This window comes from Nycticebus coucang, chromosome 2, assembly GCF_027406575.1.
Source record: "Nycticebus coucang isolate mNycCou1 chromosome 2, mNycCou1.pri, whole genome shotgun sequence".
Lineage (NCBI taxonomy): Eukaryota > Metazoa > Chordata > Mammalia > Primates > Lorisidae > Nycticebus > Nycticebus coucang.
In genome coordinates, this window is record NC_069781.1 from 113,563,358 (window position 1) to 113,581,930 (window position 18,573).

Here is an 18,573-nt window from a genome sequence, read left to right on the forward strand (position 1 = left end):
TTGGGTGTCCGTTGCTTTTCTTTCTCCCTCTTGGGTAGAGTTTCTTCCAAGGGATCCCTGGGAAGAACATGTAGTATCTGGATTTGAATCCCAGCTCTGCTCTGTGACCTTCGGGAAGTGTCTTCCCCTTTCTGGCCTCAGCTTCCAGGTCTAAAACAGAGAGCTAATAATAGTGGAGTCCTGCAGGCCCACAGGGAGGGCATAGGCAGCAGAGAGTCCAGACCCAACTGAGTACTCCACAGCCAGCCACCTTTTTACTGTTATTCTTACTGTTTTTATGTTGTCCTCCAACCGCAGAGAGGAGAAAAGGCAGCCATCTCCTTCTCCCCGGAGTCATTCTCTGCAATCCCCGGACCAAATCCAGCGGCCTCCCTCTTCCACAAGCGCCGCAGGGACGGTTTTGATGGACATGTTTTTGCACGGAAAAAAGCTGGAGGAATTGTATTTTGCCAAAAGTGTCAGCCAGAGAGAAAATATTTCCCGCATCTCTGGCGAGTGTTGATGTGGGAGAGCCCGCATACGGGTGGGGGGTGGGGCTGGTGAGGGGGTGCACATATCCCAGGGCCAGTCGCTCCCACACCAGCCCCAGCTGCCTCCTCAGCCTGCAATGCACACCCCCCAGCCCTGCCCCGCACTCCACTCCCCAACCCCACCCCATGCCTGGCTTTTCCCTTGGACAGCCAAGCACATACCTCTCTTAGACACTCTAACCCCTCTCTCTCTTGCTCTCCTCAATAAGTACCCAAGAAGTACATGACATGGAGCTGTGACTTGAAAAATGAGGAGGAATTACCCAGCCAGGGGAGACAAAGGGTGGGGGGGCATTCCAGGCAGAGGGCATAGCCTGTGCAAGGGCCCTGGGGCAGGACTGTGCCTGGCATGTTAGAGGCCCAGCAAGGAGGCCTATGAGGCTGGAGCAGAGTGAGGAGGGGGACAGAGGGAGGAAGGGTGGGCAGGGAAGAGACAGGGCAGATCGTATAGGGCCTGGTGGGCCTTAGGGAGCACTTTGGGTTTTATCCAATGGGCATTAGGGAACCCTGGAAGGGTTTTGAGCAGGAGAGGGACTTGATCTCCTTTATGCATAAATAGCCCTCTCTGGTTAAGTGTGGGAAATAGTTGGGGGTAGGGCAGAGCAGCAGCCTGAAGGCCAAAGAAGAGAGTCCTGGGCCCCCAGCCGGCTCTGGAACTCTGGAGAGGGCAGGAGCCTCCTAACAAGAGCCCTCACCCCTGTGGTGACAGTGGGAGGTATCAGCAGAATCATTTGAAATTCCAAATAAACCACACTCGGCCTCTGCCCCCATTCTAGAGCCACAGAGAGACGTGTCCAATGGCCTTCACTTCAGCATCAAAGAAATCCATCACACAAGGCATTGTCTATGAAAAGAAAGACTATGCAGCTGCAATAAAGGATGAGGTGTTAGGTCAGGTGTGTGACCAGACAAGGACTTGTGTCCAAGATGCATGGACAGAGGCTGGTGGAAATGGCAGAACAATGACATGAAGAAGAACATTCGGGAAGTGTCTGCACCAGAATGTCCATGGCGGTCCTTCTAGGGAAGGGGATTGTGACAGGGATGTTATTTTGCTTTGTTTTATTTTATTTATTTGTTTATTTTTTGCAGTTTTGGGCCGGGGCTGGGTTTGAACCTGCCACCTCCCGTATATGGGGCCAGTGCCCTACTCCTTGGAGCCACAGCTGCCTCCCGTTTTGTTTTATTTTATTATTACTTTTTTTAAAGGTGAAATTCACATAATTCAAAGTTAACCATTTGACAGGGTACACTCCAGTGAGATTTTACATTCCTAAGTTTGTATCCCCTCTCTCTAGTTCCCAAACATTTTCATCACCCCATAAGAAAACTCAGTATCCCTAGCCGGGCGCGGTGGCTCACGCCTGTAATCCCAGCACTGTGGGAGGCTGAGGAGGGAGAATCGCTTGAGCTCAGGAGTTCGAGACTCGCCTGAGCGACAGTGAGACCCCGACTCGTGAAAAAAATGGAAAAACCCAGCCGGGCGCCGCGGCGAGCGCCTGTAATCCCAGCGGCTTCCGGAGGCTGAGGCAGCAGGGTGCCCGCAGCCCGAGTCTGAGGTTGTGGTGAGCTACCACGCCCACTGCACTCTGCTCAGGGGCATAGGGTGGGGCCCTGTCTCAACAACAACAACAACAAAAAGTAAAGAAATAAAAAATAAGCAACGAAATAAAATAAAAAAAGAAAACTCAGTATCCCCAAAGCATGGTTATTTTAAAGAAACTTGGAATATTTTTGTTGTGGTTAAATGCACACAACCATAACCATTAGAGGCACTGGGTACATTCACAATGTTGTGCAGTCATCACCTCTATCATATCGTGTTCTAGCACATTCTCATTACCCCCAAAAGAAACTTGATCCCCATTAGCAGTTACTCCCCATCCCCTTCCCCAGGCCCTGGCATCCATGAATCCACTTCCCATCTCTGTGGACCTGCCTGATCTGGACATTTCATATAAATGGGGTCGCACACTGTGTCCTTCTCTGCTTCTCTCACTGAGGACGATGTTCTCAAGGTTCATCCACTTTGTAGCCTATATTAGAGCCTCCTTCCTTTTCCTGGCTGAGTGATATTGCAACGTGTGGACAGCACATGTTTTGTTTATCCACTCATCCAGGGGAATGCAACTACAAGAGGTCGCCACCCAACGGCAGTTCATCCTCACCAAAGGAAAACATGGGCCCAATGTGGCCAGAACCTCTGATTTTTCAAAGGAAACCACCATTCCAGACCTACAGGAAACTTCCAGATCTTTAAACATTGTCGACCAACTGAAAATCAAAACCAACAACTCTTGATCTGGGGGCCAGACATGGCATGCTGTTGATAGCTTACCTCCTCTAGAACATTCACAATGTTTGTGATTGGACTGAAAGGAATAAGGGTCTGGGTGAGGAGGCTCTGTCTGTAGACACTGGTGGCCACCAGCCACCCATGGACAGGCAGATTTGCTAAGTGTTCAATAGCGATCCCTGGGCAGAAAGGACATTGGGTTCTGGGTATATCTGTGGGTTCTGGCAGACCCTCAGTGGCCTGGCTGTTTTGGGAAACAGACCACTGGCTCAACTTGAGAACTGGGGTGGGCGAGGCAGGGCTATATGTAGCTACTCCAAGGAATAGGCACCCCTCAGGTCAGACATAGAAACCATTAAAACTAGCTACAGTTTCCTGTGGTGACTGTACGTAGCAAATAACCACACAGTGGTTTAAAACCATACATTTATTTATTTATTGTTTTCTTATTATTATTATTTTTGAGACAGAGTCTCACCATGTCGCCCTCGGTAGAGTGCCGTGCCGTCACAGCTCACTGCAACCTCCAGCTCTTGGACTTAAACAATTTTCTTGCCTCAGTCTCCCAATTAGCTGGGACTACAGGCGCCCGCCACAACTCCTGGCTATTTTTGGTTGCGGTTGTCATTGTTGTTTAGCTGGCCCAGGCAGGGTTTGAACCCGCCCACTTCGGTGCATATGGCTGGCGCCGTAACCACTGTGCTACAAGTGCTGAGCCAAAACCATACATTATTATCTTACCTTTCTGGAGGTCGGAAGTCAAAAATGGACCTCACTGGGCTAACACAAAGGTGTGGCAGGGCTGATCCTTCCTGGGGGCTCCAGGGGAGAACCCATCTCCTGCCTTTCCAGCATCTAGAGGCTGCCCACATGCCTTGGCTCAGGGCTCCTTCCTCCCCCTTCAGAGTCAATGGTGCAGCATCTTCCAGTCTCTCTCCCTCGGACCCTCCTGCCTCCTCCTATGAGAACCCTGTGATGACAATGGCCTCCTGGGTAATCCAGGATGACCTCCCATTTTAAGATCCTTAACTCAGTGCTGGGATTATAGGTTGAGTTGCAATGCCTGGCTATCATTGTTTTAGATTGTACTCCTACTTATAAAAAAAAAAACCGACTGTGAAATAGCCTCAGGCAGGCCCTTTAGGAGGTATCCAGAAGAAGGCATTGTCATAGGAGGTGACAGCTCCATGGTGTTGTTGCCCCTGAAGACCTTCCAGTAGGATAAGACGTGCAGGTGAAGACAGTGATATTGATGATCCTGACCTTGAATGGGCCTAGGCTGAAGTCTGTGTTTGTGTGTTCATTTTTAGCAGAAAATTTAAAAATCAAAAAATAAAAAATAAAAAATTTAAAACTAGAGAAAAGCTTATAGAAATAGGATATAAGGAAAGAAAATATATGTCGTGTTTTAAGCTAAATGTTACTACAAAAGAGTAAAAATGTTTTAAAAAATTTCTAAGTTTATAAAGTAAACATGTTACAATAAGCAAAGGTTTGTTATTGAAGAAAGAAAAATATATTTGTATAAATTTAGTGTAGCCCAAATGTAGAGAGGTATACAGTGGTATACGGCATGTACAACCATGTCCTAGGTCTTTGCATTCATTCCCCGCCCACTCGCTGACTCACCCAGAGAAACTTATAGTAGTCTCAAAAGTTTCATTCACAGTCAGGGCCCTATACAAGTGTCCCATTTTTTATGTTTTTTTTTTTTTTTTTTTGAGACAGGACCATACTCTGGTTACCCAGGCCAGAGTGCAGTGGCGTCCTCATAGCTCCCTGCAGCCTCAAACTCTCAAATTCCTAGATTCAATGATCCTCCCGCCTCAGCCTCCTGAGTAGCTGGGACTGCAGGCACCTGCCACCACACCCAGCTAATTTTTACTATTTTTTGGTAGAGATGGGGGTCTTGCTTTAGCTCAAGCTGGTCTTGAACTCGTGGCCTCAAATGGTCCTCCTGCCTCAACCTCCCAGAGTGCTGGGATTACAGGCATGAGCCACCATGCCCGGCCCATTTTTTATCTTTTATATTATATGTTTCTTGTACCTTTTCTGTGTTTAGATATATTTAGAGACATCAGTACTCACCACTGTGTATTCAGTGCAGAAACACAACACGCAGGAGTGTAGCCCCAGGGCAATAGGCCACCCCATACAGCCTGGGTGTGCAGTAGGCCATGCAGGCTGGGTTAGTGTGAGTGCACCCTGCAGTGCTCAAATGATGACAAAACTGCCCAATAATGCCTTCCTCAGGATGTATCCCTGTCATTAAAAGCCTGATTATATTTTTAAAAATTTGTTACGTATTTACTGTCCACCTGGCACCGTCACAGTCACATACCATTTGCCACGTGTTAATGCCTCTCAACTTTTGGACAACACCTCCATTCACAGATGGGGAAACTGAGGCATGGGACAGTACTGGCCCCTCAGCTGGGAAGCATCTGAAGGGGTAAGTATGCGCTTACTGATTTACTGCAAGAGGCCAGCCCAGCCCATTCAGGATACTAAAGGCCCTGCATAAGGTTTGGCTCAAGCTTGGCCCCGAAATCCCAGGCAGGGGAGATAATTTGACCAGTGCTGGGGTCTCGGGACTGCCAGCCCAATATTCTATACCATCCCCAGAGCTGCCACCAGGGACCCCGGAATTGTGAGCCCTGGAGCCCCAAAGTGGCCTCGGCGGGTGCTGGCTCAGACAGTGAACAGATGCTTGCTATTTTAAACCCACTGTTAACTCATTAAGACAGCTGTTTCCCATCCCCAAAGTTGGCGGAATTAGAATTAAATTCATTCCAGAATTAAACACGTGCACGCACACACACACACCCTGCCACCATTTGAAGGCAAAACTTGTTAGGGTTTAGGCGAGCTGCATCTCTAAGCCTGGGGACCAGGCTCATTTTCCACCTGACAAGTTACATCACAGCCCAGCGGTAGGCAGCTTGGCCTGTGGCTAAAATGCCCCCTGGGCCCAGATGCTCATGTCTGCCCAGGGCTCTGCCATTAGAGTCCAGCTGCCACCTGGGCACCCCCCTGACTCCTCAGACCCATCAGGGCCCTGACAAAGTTCAGCGTCTGCCCTGACTCTGCTTCTCCTCTTGGGTCCCCATCTCTACTTGTCATAGCAGAGTCTAGTATCGCCCCCTCTTCCTCTTCTCCACTCACCTGTCACGTCAAAGTGGTCAGAACTTCTTGGTGATGCTACTTCTAAATGGCTTTGCTCCTGCCTTACTGCTATTGCAGCAGTCTGAGCCTGTATCACCTCCAGCCTAGATGCTTGCCCCAAATACCTCCCAAGGTTCCCAACTTTGTTTTCCTTACCAGTTAGAGGGATCTTCTCAGAGCTTAAACTGGATTGTACCACTCTCTTGCTTAATGTCTCCCAGTACTGGGCTGTCCATTAGGACTTCTTGGGGTGATGGGAATGTTCTAGACCTCTGCCATCCAACATGATCACCCCCCATGTGTCTATAGAGCACTTAAAATGTGGCTACAGTGAGTGAAGAACTGAATTATTTGATTTTATTTCATCTGAATGGATTTAAATATTCACAAGTAGCTGGCAGCTCTCATATTTGCCAGTGCAGCTCTCCAGGCTCTGGAGCTGATACCATTGGCTGCCTGCTTAGATCCCTGGGGCCCTCACCATTTCCCCAGAAGTGCTGGCTGGGATTCCAGCTCTGGCTTTCTGCCCAAGGATGCTCTGCCACCGCCTGTGGCAGGCTGGAAGTGTCACAGAATTCATGTTATTTCTTCCGGCAGCCCTGAACCAATGGTGCACTGGGTTGGTGCATCAATACCCCAGCTCCTTCGTCCTTAGAGTGGGAAACTCTGAAGTTCATGCCCAATGTAAGCTCCCAGAGGTCCCCTGTGGGACTGAATCCCACCTGCCCATGGCTCACAAGTGAGTCTCTATTTGCTACGTCTCTTCCCTCTCTTACCACCCCATGCCTCTCCTGAGACCTCCTGGGATCATCTCCCACATACATGATGACTTTTCCTAAAATCCTTGTCTTAGGGACTGTTTGGGGGAACCCAAATGGTCCAGGCTCTTTGTGGCACAGGCAATAAAATGCAAACTGTTCAGCATGGTCTACAAGCCCCACTAGCATCAGCCCTGTTCCCACTTCTCACCCTGCTATCCACACCAGCTATGCCATCCTTTCCTCTCCTTCAGACACACCGACCCCTCCTACCACAGCATATCTGCCTAAGACGTTCACATACCCTGGAACATTGGTCTTCCCTGTCCAGTCTCCACCTCACCCTTCAAGTCTCATTTTTTTTTGTTTTTTATTTGCTTATTGATTGTTAATTGATTTTTGAGACAAGGTCTCACTCTGTCACATGGATAGAGTGCAGTGGCATCATCACAGCTCACTGCAACCTCCAACTCTTGGGCTCAAGCAGTCCTCCTGCCTCAGCCTCCCAAATAGCTGGGACTACAGGTATGTGCCACTCTGCCCAGCTAGTTTTTATTTTTATTTCTTCGATATGGGGGTCTTACTGTGTTGTTCAGGCTGGTCTCAAAATCCTGGACTCAAGCAATCCTCCTGCCTTGACCTCCCAAACCAATGGGGTTACATGTAAAAGCCACTGTGCCCAGCCTATTTGCAATATTCATTTGTTTCAACATTCCCTTCCTCTGCTAGACAGATCTCCATGACGGTCAGAACTGAGTTTATCTTGGTCACTTCTGAGTCTTCAGTGCCTAGACCAGGCGTCCTCAAACTGCGGCCCGCGGGCCACATGAGGCGGTGTGAATTGTATTTGTTCCCGTTTTGTTTTTTACTTCAAAATAAGATATGTGCAGTGTGCATAGGAATTTGTTCGTAGTTTTTTTGTTTAAACTATAGTCCGGCCCTCCAACGGTCTGAGGGACAGTGAATTGGCCCCCTGTTTAAAAAGTTTCAGGACGCCTGGCCTATACCATGGGGTCTGGCACATAATAGGTGCTAGGTAAATGTATGGTGAATAAATAAATGAAACAACAGCAATCAACAAATCCCAGGTGCTCAGGAAGTATGATTTGATGGCACCTCAAGAATGAGGTTTGTCCTAGTAGTGAAGATGCTAGGAGATGCTAGATTCTAGCAGCATTCATCCACGGATGAATCCTCAGAGAATACACGGATGCTTCCAAAGCCCTGCCAGCTTCCAAGGCCCTGCTGGAAGTCTGTATACAGAGCTGATGCTGCGTGGACTTTGCTCTTTGAAATCCATGTCAAATAATCTATAGTAATCAAGATAGGTTGTATTGGAATAAAGATTGACAAATAGATCGATGGGAGAAAATACAGAGCCCAGAATAAGACACCCACCTTCCAACACACACGATTATTTGCTTCTGGATTATCCAATGGCAAAAGGCAAGTGTTTTCAACAAAAGCTGCTGGAACGACTAGCTACTCGTGTGGAGGAAAAAAGATGAACCCCAACCCCTACCCCACACCATACACACAAATTAATTCAAGGTTGGGCATGGTGGCTGTTCCCCGTAATCCCACACAGGTGCATGGGGAGTTTTGCTAAAAAGTGCCTCTGAATCCCACCCCCAGGGTGTGTGTCCATCTGCAGTCTCACTAGTAATGAACGACAAGGCCTGTTTGCCGCATACATGTGGATGATAGGACAAAGCTCCCCCCGCAGGGAAGCGGGGGTGGGGACTGCCCCTTTCCTTAAGCTTTGGGGGATGAGAAGGGCTTGTGGTTCCTTCAATGACAGAAGCAAAAGTCAGAGGTCCCTGTGGTATCGCTAGGGGCATCCTGAAGTTGTCAGAACAAAGAATGTGAGAGTGATTGCTAATGGGGCATTGCAGGCTTACTTGCTACCTCTGGGACCTTGGGCAGGGTACTTGAAGTCTTGGGCCTCAGTTTCTTCATCTGTAAAATGGGGTTTAATATCAACCACATGGCATTAAAGGATTATATGTCTTGAACAGTAGTCATAGGGTCTGATATACAGGAAATAATAAATATTAGCTCAGTGACCAGCCTGAGCAAGAGAGAGACCCATCTCTATCAAAAATAGAAAAATTAGCTGTGGGTGGTGGTGGCATCTACAGTCCCAGATACTCAGTTGAGGCAGGAAGATGGCTTGAGCCCAGGAGTTTAATGTTGCAATGAGCTGTGATGATGCCATTTCACTCCAGCCTGGGTGACAAAGTAAGACTCTGTCTCAAAAAATAAAAATTAGCCCATCATTTGTTGAGTCATGAGTTACTTAGACTTAGGAAATGCCAGCCCATTGGAGTCAGGTTATGTGAATCTGAGTCTTCTCTTTGTCCCCATGTGCTGGGTGAACTTGTGATGGTCCTACCTCCTTCTGGGTTGTCTCCCCACCCAGCCATGGGGAGGTACAACAAAAGAATATCTTACCCTCAGGCCAGGGTAGCCCATTGGTGGGTTTCTCTCTCCCTTTCAACCTTTAGGCAGAATGTGAGCCACTGAATGAGGCAGTGGACTTCGTGCCAGCTGAGGACATTTCATCCTGTGTAGACAAATCTCTCTTCCCGGCAGTGTTTTCTGTCTCCATGAGTTTAATTATCCTGGCATAAAACCAGGGACCTTGGAGCAGGACAGGAGGGAAGACAAAAGAGGCAATCTGACCTCGGACAGCAAATCTGTTTAATTTGTAGCTAGACACCTCTCCTGCCAGGGGCTAAGTCGGGATGAAGCCAGCAAGGCAGTAAGTTTGGGGAGGCAGGTGCTAGGGAGGGGATGCCAAGGTGAAGTCCAGCCTCCACTTAGCTGTGGCATTTAGGCAGGGGTTGTCTTGTCTCTGCATGCCAGCTCTCTCAGGAGAAGTGGAGGAAACTGTAGCCCAAAACTCAAGAGTGATAGGAGGCAATTGTGTTCAGAAAATTTTTGTTGACTCTGCATTAGGTCATCCTCCTCTTATTATTGAGGAAGCTGAGATGCTGAGAGGGGAAGGGAGTTTCCCCTCATAAGTGAGGGATGAGCTTGGTTCTCACTCCCAACTCTCCCCTCGCACCTGGATCCAAGAAGACAGTATGTTTGGCTTTCAAGCTGCCAGAATCTACAGCATATCAACCATGGTCCAGGTATATGGCATTGGGCTTGGAGGGAAGACAAAGGCACAGAGACAGAAAGGAATAAACATAGACCAGAGACACACATGGATGAAAACAGAGAGAGACAAGAAGAGAGATGGACATAGGGAAAAAGAGAAAAGGAGACTGGGACAAAGTGACAGACCAGAGACAAAGAGAAATACATCTAGAGGGACTGATGGACAGGAGGATGTGGAGACAGGGAAAGAGCAAGACACACAGCAGACTCGTAGAAAGATAGTAAGACAGATGTTGAGACCAAGACACAGAAAGGGAGAGAGAGAGAGACCACGCTGATCTCCTGGACCACAGGCCCCTGTGGGTATGTGTACTGCATACCTGCCTGTGTATGGGCAAGTCGAGCACTTAATTTAGCAGAAGATGCATCTGTAGAAAGAAATGTGTCTTTGAACTCTGGGAAATAAGGGTGACACAAGACACATTCCATCACCTCATCCAATGCATATTTTATGTCTAATAGGACAAAGAGTAAAAATGTCAGGTGGCACCTGTGGCTCAAGGAGTCGGGCGCTGGCCCCATATACCGGAGGTGGTAGGTTCAAACCTGGCCCTGGCCACAAACAGCAAAAAAAAAAAAATAATAATAATAATAAATAAATAAATAATTTTTAAAAAAGAATAAAAATGTCTCTGGTGTACACCCTTTGGGCATCTTTGACAGAACTCTCTATTAGAAACATTTGGGGAGGGAAGCAGGGGTGAAGCAGAAAATCAAATTACAATTGTGCCTGGTGTTTCTTCTCCTATAAGCTCCTGGAAGCCTCGCCACCTTCTTAGGAGGTAAGTGTGGGCATAGAAACCCTCTCTTATAAGAGAAGGGATTATATTGGTTCATATAACCAGGGGTAGGGACATCATAAGACCTGCAGGCTTAGCTGGATCGAGGGGCTCAAATGATGTTTTAAGGACCCAGATTTCTTTCAGTCTTTGAGTTCTGCCTTCCTGTACATTACCTCTACTCCTAGGCACTATCTTAGTTTGGATGTCCCCCAGAAATACACCCTGAGACAAAAATTAGAATGTAAATGGTTTATTTTGGAAGTGATCTCAGAAAATACTGAGAGAGGGGGAGGAAAGGTAGACAGAGTAGGGAAGGCACCTTATGAAGGAAGTATCGTCCAGTAAATTATCACTAGGGGCAACTAATACTCAGTCCTGCCAGGTCCTCTAGGTGGTGATGTGAAACAAGCACTCCAGAGTTATCTCATTTGAGGAGTGAGAGAAATGGGGTATTTGTGCATTAACTCCCATCAGTTGTTGATAAGGATTGCTCTCTGGTGGTGTTAATTCTCTGGCACATTTAGGTTCTCCTGTATATAAAAGCACAATAAGTTCCAGAACCAGAAGATGCCCCCAGGTAGTCTCAGGTGCTCGAAGTTGGAGGCTGGGTCAATAGGTATAGAAATAGTAAGTGTTAAGAATCTATGTATGGGGCCCCAATAGCATCTTTCCATCAGGGTCATACCTCCTGACAGCAAAAGCCCCACACATGCATGCCCCCGCTCAGTATCCCACCCTAGCTCAGTCACCAGAGCAGGAAGAGCCTTCTTCTCAGTCATTTTTTGGAAAAGTCCCAGGGCTGGCACTCATTGGCCCAGCTTGGATCACGTGTCCCACATTGAACCAATCACTGTGGCTTGGAAAATGCAGTGCACTCATTGGTCAAGACTAGGTCATGTGCCTACTCTGGAGCCAGAGAGGGAGTCACTTTTCTCCACACCTTAGAGCTGCAGGTACCCAGAATTGGGGCAGGTTATTCCCCACAGGTATGCCATGCTGTGGGCCCCAAACCCATGTCCACCACAGGTAGCTGGTGCTATTGTCCTGACTTACACAGGTGGACGTGAAGGCTCAGGGTCACCATCAGGGCTGGGCTCAAACCTAGGACTATCGGCTATCCTTTCTACAAAGGACAGAAAGAATAGTGATGCTGAGCTAGGTCCAGTGAGCAGTGAGGAGGGTATTCTGGGCCTAGAAAGCTTCCTGGGCAAATGCATGAAGCTGGGACCCTACATGGTGGCAACTAGAGAGGTGGAGGGAGGTGGATGAAGCATGTTCTATTTAGCGTTTGCATGAAGTGCCCCTTTAAGATCTCTTAGCAAGAATATAAGCTGCCTATTATTAGGATTATCCATTTTCCAGACCCATAAAGTGAAGCTTGGAAAAAGAAACAGACTTGCCCACCATCTCAAAGTGGAAACAGCAAAGCCAGGTTCAAATGCAGACCTGGTAGTACCCAAAGCTAGGATCCTTTTCTCTCATGTTATGGGTTCAATTGTGTCCCCCAGAAAAGACATGTTAAAGTCTTCAGGTGTCTGAGGGTGGGGCCTCATTTGGAGATAGGGTCTTTGTAGTGTAATCTGCTCATCATCATGCACACATTATAGTCCTGGTAGCTGGGGCCCAGAGAAGTTAAGGGATTTACCTGGTGTCACACAGCTTGCTTATGGAAGAAGAAGGCTGCCTAGCCAGGGAGGAGACAGACTGAGGGCAAGAAATTTGGAGGAGGTAAGGCTGATACCCAGGGCTATAGTTGAAGAATGGAGGACAATTAGAGACTCAGCTTAGAAGGGTTGCCCTGGGGAGAGAGAATGAAGTTGGTGCAAGCCAGAGGTCAACTAGATGTGCGACCTCCCACTTGTGTCAGCCCCACTGTGACCCTGGCACTTCACCCTCCTTCCAAATCAAGCCCAGCTGGGATCTGAGGATGAATGGACTCAGATCTGAGTTGTGGGAAAGAGCAGCCACAGGACAAAAGGGGGTTTCAGGCAAAGTAAAAAGCCCAGTGCAAACTGCCCTGGGGCAGGATGTGCCTGAGGTATAGGAAGCACAGCGGGAAGCCCCTGTGGCTAGAACAGAGTAAGGAAGGGGAGAGAGGAAGGAGCAGAGGGCTGGGAGGGCTCAGGGTAGGTGATGCAGGGCCTGGTGGACCAAGGGAGGATTTTGAGTCTAATTTATAGCATACTAGGAAGCCCATGGGAGGGGCTTAATGATTTTATTTAAGCATAAGGAAACACCAATGCCCGTCTAAATTTTGCCTATTTCTACCTGAAATTATGCCATCAATGCACCACGTGATTCCAGAGGGTGCATCACATGCCAATTCAGCATCTTGGATTTTTCTCCTCTAGAGGAAAAGCAGATGTTGTAGATTTCTTCTTCTTGCACATTTGGAAAAGTCCTTTTGGTGGTGAGATCTCGATCTGTTCATCTGTAAAGTAAATTCATATTTGAGGTCTGTTTCCAGCAGATATGGAAACCAGACTCTGGCCACATGAAGTTGACACAAACTTTGGAAAGGAAAACTTAGTTGTTCATGTCAGATGTTTCTGATGCAGACTGACCTAGCAATTCACCCTATTGTTTGTTTTTCTTTAAACTTATTTCTCTTTTCTAAATAGTCCACAATGAACAGCAATTACTTTAGTATTAAATAAAGCAATGAATATTAGCTTAAAATTGCTTGTGGAATGGCTATACACTTTTTTGTTTGATAAATTAATGTAACCCTAGTTCAAATCAAGGCAATTGGAAAATCAAGGTCAGCCCAACCTCCTTCCAGTAGTGGGAGGCTGAGGAGGTTAATTAACCTCCCTGGACCTCAGTTTCCTCCTCTGAAAAATGGATACAGTAAAAGTGTCCACCTTGTAGGTGAAGATTAAATGAGTTAATTCACACAGGGCGATTATACCATTAACTGGTACTTGAATACCTAATAAAGATTAGCAGTTGAGGGATTGCGTTAAACTAGGAATTTTCAGCCTTGGGCTGTGCTCTGTGGTGTTCTATGCATTGCAGGGCCTTGAGCTGCACCCCCTGCCTGCCACCCATGGATTGCCAGTAGCACCCTCACCCAAGCCATGACCACACAAAATGTCTCCAGACATTTCCCAGGGTCTTCTTGGAGACAGGATCACTCCCAGGTAAGACCCCACCCCCTGAGTTAAGGGATTCCATTGATACCCAAGGGACTCAGCATCCTATAATCATCTACTTACTGAGGTCCTAGGAGGCTGCACACATTTAAATCCACACACTGAGTGAGGAGGGAGAGAGAAGGTGAGTCCCAGGAGCTGGTGGTCACCCATGTTTATACCATCTGCCCTTTTGGGAATTTATTCTGATATCTAATATGAGCAGCGAGCAATGTCAATTTTATTCCAAATGCTAAATACAGGGTTTATTAACTGCAGCACTGTGCACATTTGGGGCCAGATCATGCTCTGTGGTGGGGCTATCCTGGGCTCTGCAGGGTGCTGAGTCAATCCCTATTTCATGCTAGGAGCACTCCCTTCCCCAAGGGTGACAACCTCAAATGTCTCAGACATTGCCAGTTGCACTCTAGGTTCATTTGCACCAAAGTGAAAATCCCTGGGTTAAGTAAAAAACCAGGATCAGGACGCTGCACCAAAGTGAAAATGCCTGGATTAAGTAAAAATACCAGGATCAGGGAAGCAGGAGAGTTGGGGTTTAGATGAGAGTGGGATGTCCAGCTGTGATTGGAGTAGGAAGGTGTCTTTAGGGTGAGACCGACTCCACCTCCAGGGACAAGCACAGTCAATCAGATTCCTGGCTACATGATTAGCATAGTCATAAGATGGGATTTAAATGGAACCAATTAGATACATTGGCATCACACATTTTCTTCCCTCTAGGTGGCCAAATTGGTGACCTAAGCTGGGAGCTTCCCTACTAAGAGTGGTGCAGAGGATGAAGGAACCCCAAGAAGGAAGAAAACACATTCCTGATCAGCCTGGAGCCAGCCATACCTGAAGCCCACACTCTGGAATTTCCAGTTATGTGATAGAGTCTCCCTTCCACTTAAGCCAGAGTGTGTTGGATAGTATTTGCTACCTCAGATTCCCTGACAAAGAGCATGGATAAGATTTAGATAAGCAGAAGAAAGATCCAGAAGGAAGTGCCTCCAACCTATGTGCTTCTCCCTTGAAGAGGGAGCCCCATTGTGCATAAAGCTCCAGGGTGGGTACATCCAATTAGGCTGAAAGGGGTTGCTAATAGCCTACCCTGTCTTCCTTGGAGGTGAGCCTTCCCAAGCTGGGTCTGAAAGAGAAATCAGGCTTCAGACAGCAAGAAGCTGAATGCCTGCTGGAGGAGGGACCTAGAATCCTGCCCTCATTCCTGGACCCAGAATTGGGCTCAATTTTCCCATTTATGAGATGGGGATGATGGCCATTTTTTCCACAATACATACTGAAGACCTACTATGGCTGCATGCTCTGCTGGGGGTCGGGGGACAGACAGTCTCTCAAGTAGCCCATAGTCTGATGGAGGAGGCAGATAGTAGACAAAGAAACAAAACACGAGGCCGGAGTGAGACAACACTATGGGGGAAATCAAGCAGAGAAAGGGGATAGGGAATAAGGGGGCTGCTCTTGATTCAGTCATCAAGGAAGCTGGTTAGTGGAGGATGTACAGCAGTTGACCATGTAAGGAATGGTTAAAAAGGGCTCCAGGTAGAGGGCACAGCCCATGCAAAGGCCCTGAGGCAGGACCATGCCCAGAATGTTGAAGGAACAGCAAGGAGGCCTGTATGACTCGAACAGAGTGAGAGAAAAGGGGTGTGAGAGGAGGTCAGGAATTTGGGTTTGAAGTACTGACTTCATGGGGTGGGGAACAAGTCTGGGACTCAAATGAGGGTAACATTGGCACCTTCCTGAGGCGGATGCTGGGAGACTCAGGGAGATGATACCGGTAGAGCCTTAGCACCAAGCGAGTGCTGCACCTGTGCTGCTGGGGACCACCAGACCCACTTTCTGACACCATTGGGCCTCCTTGGATGTGGGAGACAAAGATGCTCTTTGCAGAGAATGCTGTCCAGGCCACTAAATCAGGCACTAGGAATGTTCTATGGGTCTCAGGTCCAAGCAGCTGGAGGTTGGAACAGAACGATGTCACAGAGGCTGGAGACATCTAGAACCCATAGGGCCCCTAGCCTCAGTGTCATCTGCTGGAAAGGCCACCTAGGCCAGCAGCTCCTGAGACCAGCCTTCAAAGTGGACGCCAGGCTGCTATTGGGAGCACGCTCTTCCTAGATCCACCAGGTCCCCGTGCCCTTGCTGCCCTGTCTCTAAGCCCCCCACCCATTCCAACTCCCTGCCACTTGCAGCAGCATCCCAGGCACGGGCCCCGGGGAGGCCCTGGAGATGTCCCATGGCCTCCTGTGTGCCATCCCCAGCGGGACCTAGCTGCACACAACCTGAGGAGGGGGTGGCCATGGGGCAGCAGTGGCCGTCCTCGGCACTGGTGGCAGTGGTCGAGGCCTTGCTGATCCTGTTGGTGCTGCTGGCACCCTCGCAGGCAGTGGTGCGGGCTGTGCTGGAAGACAACACAAGCACCGTGGACTTTGCAGACTTACCGGCACTGTTTGGTGTCCCCCTGGCCCCAGAGGGTGTGAGGGGCTACCTAATGGAGGCCAAGCCAGCTAACGCGTGCCAGCCCATCGAGGGCCCGCAGCCAGGCAACCACTCTCTGGGTGCCATCGTGCTGATCCGCCGCTACGATTGTTCCTTTGACCTCAAGGTGCTCCATGCCCAGCGGGCTGGCTTCGAGGCGGCCATTGTACACAACGTCCGCTCTGACGACCTGGTGCGCATGGCACATGTCTATGAGGACCTGCGTAGCCAGATCGCCATCCCCTCGGTGTTCGTGGGCGAAGCTGCCTCGCAGGACCTGCGGGTCATAGTTCGCTGTGACAAGTCGGCCCATGTGCTCCTCCTGCCTAACCACCCTCCTTGCCCTGACCTAGACTGCCACCCGGTGCTGGCTGTCTCCTGGGTGCTGGGACGAACCCTGGCCCTGGTCATGTCCGTCACCTTTGTCCTACGTCGCTTGTGGCTCTGGGTCCAGGCCTGGTGGACCCGAGGGCCAGTGGTCAAGACACCCACCTGCCAGAAGGCCCAAGTCCGCACCTTCACACGGCACAATGACCTGTGTGCCATCTGCCTGGATGAGTATGAGGAAGGTGACCAGCTTAAGATCCTCCCCTGCTCTCATACCTACCACCGCAAATGCATTGACCCCTGGTTTGCCCAGGCCACCCGACACTCGTGCCCCGTGTGCAAACAGTCAGTGGCTGGCACTGAAGATGGCTCTGACTCCACCGTCGACAGCTTCTGTGATGAGGACCCCTCTCTGCCTGGCCACCAGCCCCCAATCTGGGCCATTCAGGCCCGGTTGCGCTCCCGGAGGCTGGAGCTGCTGGCCCGAGGTGGCCCTTATGGCCGCTGCAGCACTACGTCCCTGGTGGTGGCTGAGGCTGCGGTAGCATCCTCTGATAGGTCCCCAGGACCCTCCTGAGGCTCTGCAGCCCCCCTGGCCAGCCAAGATCTAGGGCGGGGAGGGTGGCAATGAGGAATGTTTCTGGAGAAAATAAAGTGGATTTGAAAGCAGATTCTCGCCCTGGCTGCTGACAGACTGCCTGGACTCTGGCTGGGCTCAAGGGAAACCCAGCCCAGCTGAGCTTGAGGCTTGCTCCAGTGTATGTGAGTGAGGAAACAGCGGGCTGAGGTCTCTGAGCTGGGACGTCCCTGCCTTGGTTCCAGTCCTGGGAACACGGGCCACTGATCCTTAATATGCTCCTTCATTATTCACTTACACTTTGTCTTTTAAAATAAATGTTTTACTTTGGAACCATTTTAGATTTCCAGAGAAGTTACCAAGGTGCTGCAAAGAATTCTCCAACCCCCCTCACTCATTCTCCCCTGATGTCCATGTCTTACATAACCAGGGCACATTTGTCACACAACGAAGGGACTGACTTGAGTGCATTAATGCTGAATGCAACTTGGGATTTCCCCACTGTTCAAACTTGTTTTTAAATTTAATTTAAAACACTCCTAACATTCTGGGAGGCCAAGGTGGGAGGATTGATTGAGCTCAGGAGTCTGAGACCAGCCTGAGACCTGGTCTTTACTAAAAATAGAAAAATTAGCCAGGTGTAGTGATAGGCTCCTGTAGTTTCAGCTATTTGGGAGGCTGATTCAGGAGGATAACTGTAGTGAGTTATGATGATGTCACTGCACTCCAGCTTGGTTGGCAGAGTGAGACTCTCTCTCCAAAAGAAAAAAAAAATATGATCAGGAAGATTTCAGCTGGAGATAAATGCTATGAATACAACACAAATGGATGATGGAATGGAGAGAGCCTGGGGGCAGTTAGGGGGGGACATTCGGACTGGATTCAGAATAATAAGTGAGAGGTGGTCATTCAGGAAGGATGTTCTAGGCAGAGGAAGTAGCCCACGCAAAGGCCCGAGGGCAGGAAATGCCTGGCAGGAAACCATTGGAGGTTTTGGAGAAAATCTCTCTTCAATGCTGTGTTAATCAGTGTGATGAAAATGTGTCGAACTGTTTATAAAACCAGTGTATGGTGCCCCATGATCGCATTACTGTACACAGCTATGATCTAACACTAATAAAAAAAAAATCTCTCTTCAAATACTTCCAGGTCTGCATTTTACAAATGAGGCAACGACGAAGACCCAGAGAGGCCAAGTCACTTGCTAGGGGCCACACAGCATGTGGGTGGTATTGGGATTTGGACCGAACAGTCTGGTCTTAGTGGGTCAGAAAGGAATATTTGTGTTTGGACCAGAGGTTTCCTGTTTTGCACACACAGAGGCGCTTACCACTTTT

At 48.9% G+C, this 18,573-nt stretch overlaps 1 protein-coding gene across 1 annotated transcript; it reads left to right on the top strand.

Annotated features, from left to right (window-relative positions):
• Positions 1–15,780: 15,780 nt before the first annotated feature.
• ZNRF4 (zinc and ring finger 4) lies at positions 15,781–17,236 on the top strand. Its single transcript, XM_053608620.1, is given in 3 exon segments — positions 15,781–15,904; positions 15,907–16,062; positions 16,065–17,236. Coding segments are annotated over 3 exon segments (1,452 nt in total).
• The last annotated feature ends 1,337 nt before the right edge of the window (positions 17,237–18,573 follow it).